Source organism: Coenobita brevimanus, chromosome 19 (assembly GCF_032717465.1).
Source record: "Coenobita brevimanus isolate Jiangsu-jjx chromosome 19, ASM3271746v2, whole genome shotgun sequence".
Taxonomy (NCBI): domain Eukaryota; kingdom Metazoa; phylum Arthropoda; class Malacostraca; order Decapoda; family Coenobitidae; genus Coenobita; species Coenobita brevimanus.
Genome location: NC_136972.1, coordinates 30,069,891 through 30,076,050, shown reverse-complemented (window position 1 = coordinate 30,076,050; position 6,160 = coordinate 30,069,891). Strand labels below are relative to the sequence as shown.

The 6,160-nt window shown below is 45.9% G+C and overlaps 1 protein-coding gene across 1 annotated transcript in view; it reads right to left on the bottom strand.

The window, feature by feature from the left end:
* Positions 1-1,265: 1,265 nt before the first annotated feature.
* snama (something that sticks like glue) overlaps positions 1,266-6,160 on the bottom strand; it is an 88,515-nt gene continuing 83,620 nt past the window's right edge. The window contains exon 18 of the mRNA XM_080266295.1: positions 1,266-6,119. Coding sequence (XP_080122421.1) covers positions 2,129-6,119 — 3,991 coding nt within the window. The 3' untranslated portion in view covers positions 1,266-2,128. The remainder of the gene's footprint in view (positions 6,120-6,160) is intronic.

Here is a 6,160-nt window from a genome sequence, read left to right as displayed (position 1 = left end):
AGATACGAGTGAATAAACATAAAATCTGTTTCACTGGGTTCAGTTGTCAGCTGTAGTTTTTCCTTTCCCTGTCTCTTGAGGTGCTGAAGAGAGATGCCTTCATGCAGTGGTACCAGAAATCAGGCACCTCCATTGCTTGATTATAGTCCACAAAAGTCTCTCATTTCCGTCACTATCCCCCAGACGGAAAATGATGGAATGCAGAAGAGCATTTCAGCCTGCAGTCCACCAGGTTCATGTCCAGATGTGTCTGGGGCCTCAAAAACAACAAAGCATTCATTGGTCACACTCTTGCTTCTATACACTTGTGCTTTCCCTAAATGACTGTGTAGGCCATTTCACTGGGCATGCTGTTGATGGTTCTTCATCTCCTCATCCCATCCATTGGTGGATAAAAAAAGTTGGGATGTTGATGATGCACTTTGTCTTTAATGACACATGTCATAAAGAGTGACTGTTCATTAAAGATTCTTCCTCCCACAACATCTTTCCCCATATAAATACCTTCACGTGGTGGCAGATATGACCAAACAGTGGAGTTGCCCAGTTATGCACATTCTTCAGTCCTCTCCCTATCCCCGTCAAGAAGGGTGGGTGACTGCAGAAAGGCAACTTCAGTCTGCAGTTTACTGGGTTGTCATTCAGATGAGCCTGGGGCTGCAACTAGTTGTACTTCTACTAACCACTACACCAGTTTAATATTACTGGTGCCTTCATGTGGTGGAGCAGTTATAACCATGTAGTTTCACTGCCAGGTACAGTACTCAGCTCCTTCCCTCTCCCCTCAAAAGTGGATAGTGGAATGCAGGTGAGCAACTTCAGCCTGCAGTCCACCAGACGTACAGTATGTTCAAATGAGCCTGAGGTCACAGCATCATTACAACCCAGCTGCAGTACTTAGTGAATCTTTATCAGCAACATATTATTGCCTTTTACTAGTGCTGTTTTGTTTTCATCTGACAAAAATCCTTAACCCCTTTTTATCCCAGCTGATACCAAAGTGTGGTCAGACTGGGGGATAAATTTTACTAGTAACCAAGGAGACTCATTCCTACCTCAAAACTAACACTCTGAATTTCACAGACAATGACTTATTATTCAAGTTATGAATGTAGTTCAGTTGTCAGGTGAAAACAAGCCAGCTATAGAAATAATGAAATACATATATAATTAGCTTTAAAGAGATAACATATTACAAAAGGATAACAAGACACATGCTTTATACTGTCATATTTACATTATAATTCTTTATAAAATGCCAAAAAACAACAATACAATACTTTACAAAATAATTACAGACTCTCCTGTAATAGCTTCATATACAAGGCCATTTATATATATATATTTATAGAATATATACATTTTACAAGTACATATACAAATGAAAAAACATTGACAACATACAACTTTTTTGAGACCAAAGTGTAGGTTTAACATGATCAACTCATATCAACCACTTAGTATAAATAAGTGGCCAACAGTTTCCACTTTTAATACATGGTGGTTCATATATCTTGCAACCCAATTCTCGTGTGTTACAGGGACAGCTCAGTCAGCAGTAACATTTTTTACTCTGCATCATTTTCCACCTCCCATAACCATTTTCACGCTTTCTTTCTCTCTCTTTTTTTTTTTTCTCCTTCACATAGTCGAGTATACTGCATTTACGCTATCCTGACAAACACCTCTAACCTTTTTGAGTTCGGCTAATAACCAAGTGTGGTCAGAATAGAATGCTGAATGAATTGGTAACTACGGAGATTCCTTCCTACCTCATAACTAAGGTAAATCACATGTTATGGAATCATTAACTAGTATTCAAACTGTGAGAAGCCCAGTTCCCCTAGGGGGAAAAAAAAAAAAAGTCATTTCATAATGTAGCCACACTGTCTCCATCATCACAGAAGTTGAATGAGTCATCCCCACAGCACATGAGAAATGGATTGCATAATATACAGACCACCCGGTGTATACTGCATACATATGTTGACAAATTGTGTAAAAATGAAATAGTCTTTTTCCACTTTAATGCGGTATATACAATGTGTCTGCAATAGTCATGATTAAATGAAGTCTTTGGTATGTAAATGTTCACCTTAAATGTTCGCACAGACATTCACTTTTATTATTATTTCTCACTCTTCTTCTTTTTGTCCTTCTTTCTCTTTTTCTTCTTCTCTTTCTTCTTCTTCTTGTGCTTACTCTTAGTCTCCCCATCACTGGAATCACTAGCAGCTGCGGCCTTCTTCTTCTTCTTCTTCCTTCTCCTCTTCTTTTTCACCACCTCTTCATTATCACTACTTGAGGAGGAACTAGAAGAGGAAGAGGAGCTGGTGGAAGAGGTGCTCGAAGATCTCTTCCTCTTCTTCCTTTTTTTACTAACTTTCTCCCTAACTTTGCCCTCACTACTATGACTTGGGAGGGGAGATGGCTCGCGGGAGTGGTGTGAGTGGGAGTGGGAGTGATGAGCAAGTGGATAGCTGCTGTGGGAGTGCTCGAGGTAGCTTTCGTCATCCGCCTGGTGCTCGGAAACTGGAGTCAGCATCATCTGGTTCACGTCCCTCTCCCTCTCGTGCATGCGTAGGGGCACCAGGTCCCTCCCACGATCTTGAATGAGACGTGGGATCTCCCTTCCTCGCTCCTGGTGATAAGGAATCTCTCTCGTCCTGTCCTGAACTAGAGAAGGGATTTCTCTCCCCCTCTCTTGGTGAACTGGAGGTATTTCTCTCCCTCTTTCAAGGTGAAGTGGCATTTCTCTCCCTCGCTCCTGATGAGGAGGTATTTCTCTCCCTCGCTCCTGGTGAATTGGAGGTATTTCTCTCCCTCGCTCCTGGTGAATTGGTGGTATTTCTCTCCCTCGCTCCTGGTGAATTGGTGGTATTTCTCTCCCTCGCTCCTGGTGAATTGGTGGTATTTCTCTCCCTCGCTCCTGGTGCACAGGAGGTATTTCTCTCCCTCGCTCCTGGTGCACAGGAGGTATTTCTCTCCCTCGTTCCTGGTGCACAGGAGGTATTTCTCTCCCTCGCTCCTGGTGCACAGGAGGTATTTCTCTCCCTTGATCCTGATGACCTGGAGGTACATCTCTCCCCCTATCAAGGTGAACTGAAGGACCTTCCCTCCCTCTCTCATGAAGAATGGATGGTATTTCTCTCCCTCTCTCATGGAGAACTGAAGGAATTTCTCTCCCTCTATCCTGGAGAACAGAAGGAATCTCTCTCCCTCTTTCCTGAAGAACTGAAGGAATTTCTCTTCCTCTCTCCTGTACAACGGATGGAATTCCACTCCCCTGCTCCTGTGTCTCCCTCTCTCTCTCTTGCCCCTTATCCTGAACTTCATTATCTTTTTCCTCAGGCAATGGAGAATCTTCTTTTCCCTTTTCTTCCTTAACATCTGGGGCATCCTTGACTGTCTCCTGAGGAGGGGGAGTCTTTTCCCTTTCTTCTTGCAATGGAGCGGCAGCTTGCAATATTGGTTCCTCTACATGCCGTTGCACAGAATTATTTTCAGGTACTTGGGTAACTGATGGGATATCTGCAACGATCTGCTCTGAATCATCTTGTCTGACTTCATCTTCTGTAGTTCTTTCCGCCACCACCTCTGGAGCCTGTGAATCTAATTTACCCGTAGGGATGCTTGGCTCGGCTGTGGTTGTGCTATCTGGAACATGATTATCTTGGGCAGGGGGACCAGTTTCACTCTCCTGATCACCTGAAGGAATTCTGTCTTCAGATTTGCATCTCTTTGTCCCATTCTCCTCAGATGAAGGTAGGGTTCGTTTAAGTCCCCTTGGATCGCCTTCACCATCTGCATTCTCAGTGTTCTCTAACAACGGCCCTATAAAAGGTTCCTTCTGGCTTTCCCCTGTTTCAACTTGATTCTCTCTTACTGGAGATCTGTTCTCAGTGTTGGCACTCAGTGTGTCATTCGTGGTTGCTTCTTCACTGCCTCTTCCCACATCATCCTTGTCACTCTTTCTCCGACTCCTGACTGACCCATGAACGTCCCTCTGAGAGCCTTTATCGATCCTTGGTGTCTGTTTCTCAGCCTTATTTTCATTTTCCAGGGGTTGCTTTGGCTTGCCCTGTGACCTTCTATCATCCGGTCGTTCTGGACTTGAAGGCATGGAGCGTCCGCCCCTTGGTCGACCAATTTGAGACTCTGTCTTAGAGGAAATGGTAATCTGGATTGACGGGCCTCGCCTTTTCGCCTCGCGCATGTCTGTCCTCTCCCAGTCAGGAGTGGGACTCCGATCTCTATCCTCTGGTGGTGGTTCCTTTTGTTTCTGTGCTTCCATGTAAACTTTCCTGGACACCAACCCTCTACCTGAGAAGAGGGCATTTTCTGCACGTTTTAAAATGTCGACGGTCACCTTCCTTTCCTCTTCTGGTTCCTTTGACTCTTTCTTCTCTGCTAGTAATTTTGGTGTCAGCAGTATCTCTTCATCGCGCTCCCACTTTGACAGCGCAGGAAGGGGCAATGAGACCTGTTCTTGCTCAGGCACATTGTTATCTGCATCAGGTGTTCTCTCCCGATCAGCACCACTTCCAGTTCTCTCCTCGGATGCTGGGACGAGGTCAGACTGGACAGGTGTCATGTTAGAATCAGCTGGTGTCTGTTCTCCCTCATGCAGATCGCTCTCCTTGCCTGTATCTGTGTTGTGGCCTTTCAGTTTCTTCTTTTTGTCCCTCTTTCTCTTCTTTTTCTTGTCATCTCCTTCATCTCCAGACATTTCCACCTGTGAGGCTTCTGTTGAGGCTTGAGATGCACGACGCTTATCCTTCTTCTTCTTCTTCTTGTCGTGCTTCTTCTTTTCCGATTTACCCTCCTCATCTTTTCCTGACTCCTTCTCCTTGCTCTGACGTCCATCATGCTTATCTTCCTTCTGTTTACTTCTCCTCTTCTCATCCTTTTCATCTGCTGAGTAGCTCGTTCCCCTATCGTCCTTCTCCTGTGACTTGCCTTTGTGCCGATCACCTTTAACCTTGTCGCCATCCTTTTGTCTGTCAGATTTCTCTGTTCTGTCCAATCTGTATGTCCGACCCCTCTCAGAATCCCTGTCCCTTCTACCTTCTCTCTCTCTCTTGTCCTCTTTCCCATGTCTGTCATCACTCCTTTCCCTCTTCTCAGTATCTCTTTCCCATCTTGAATCTCTCTCTTTTCTATCAACTTCTCTTCGGTCATTTTCCTTCTCTCTCCTGCCATCAACTTCTCTGTCCCTCCTGTCCTTCTCTCGAGATTTTCTGTCACCATCTCTCTCCTTCTTATAGCCATCACTGGTATCTCTCTCTCTCCTGTATTCTTTCCTGTCTCCTTCCCTGTCTCTCTCTCGCCTATCCACGTCCTTCTCTCTCCTCTCTCTGCCTGGAGACACTTTCAGATTCTTTCCAGGAGAATCTTTGCCCCTGAAAGGCTCCTCAATCTCCCTGTGCCGAGAATATTTGTATTTACCATCACGGTCGCGCTCCTCGCCTCTCTTTCCCTCAGGGTGCCCTGCCCGAAGGTCATCCTCATCCCTTCGAGAACCATCTGGGTTTCTCCTATAGTCATCTTCCTTCCTCACGTCATCTCTCCGATCCTCGTCCTTCCTCGGGCCATGATACCTCTTGTAATCTTCGTATCGATCGCCCTCTAATCTGTGCTTATCCTCACCATCACTGCCTCTTCCTTCATGGCCCCTTCTTGAACGCATCTCATCTTCCTCAAACTTTCTGTCTCCATACCTCTTCCAGTCCTCCTCATCCTCATGCCGCCTCATGCCTTCTGAACCCTCTCTCTCCCTCCTTGCTCTAGGATCCTCAAAGCCCCTCTGTGGGGGGTCTCGTTGGTCTCCATACCTTCTCCTATCCATTTCGGGGATCCGTCCACCCCTATCTCCCTTCCCCATGTCCCTGTTATAGTCAAACATGGGGTCCTTTCGCTCCCAAGGGTTCACAAGCTCCTCAGGGGGTGGCTTGGTGTGGTCGTAGGGGAACTGGCGGATTGGACCTCCCCGTTGGTCAAAGTGCATGAAGTTCTCAGCTGGTCGGAAGCCTCCCCGGTGGTCTCGACCCCTTCTCCCACGCATCCCACCACGCCCTCGGAAATTGGGAGGAAATGGCTCATGTGGAGGACCCTCAAACCTGGAAACAGAGTATCAAAATGTAGCATATTAAACACTCTT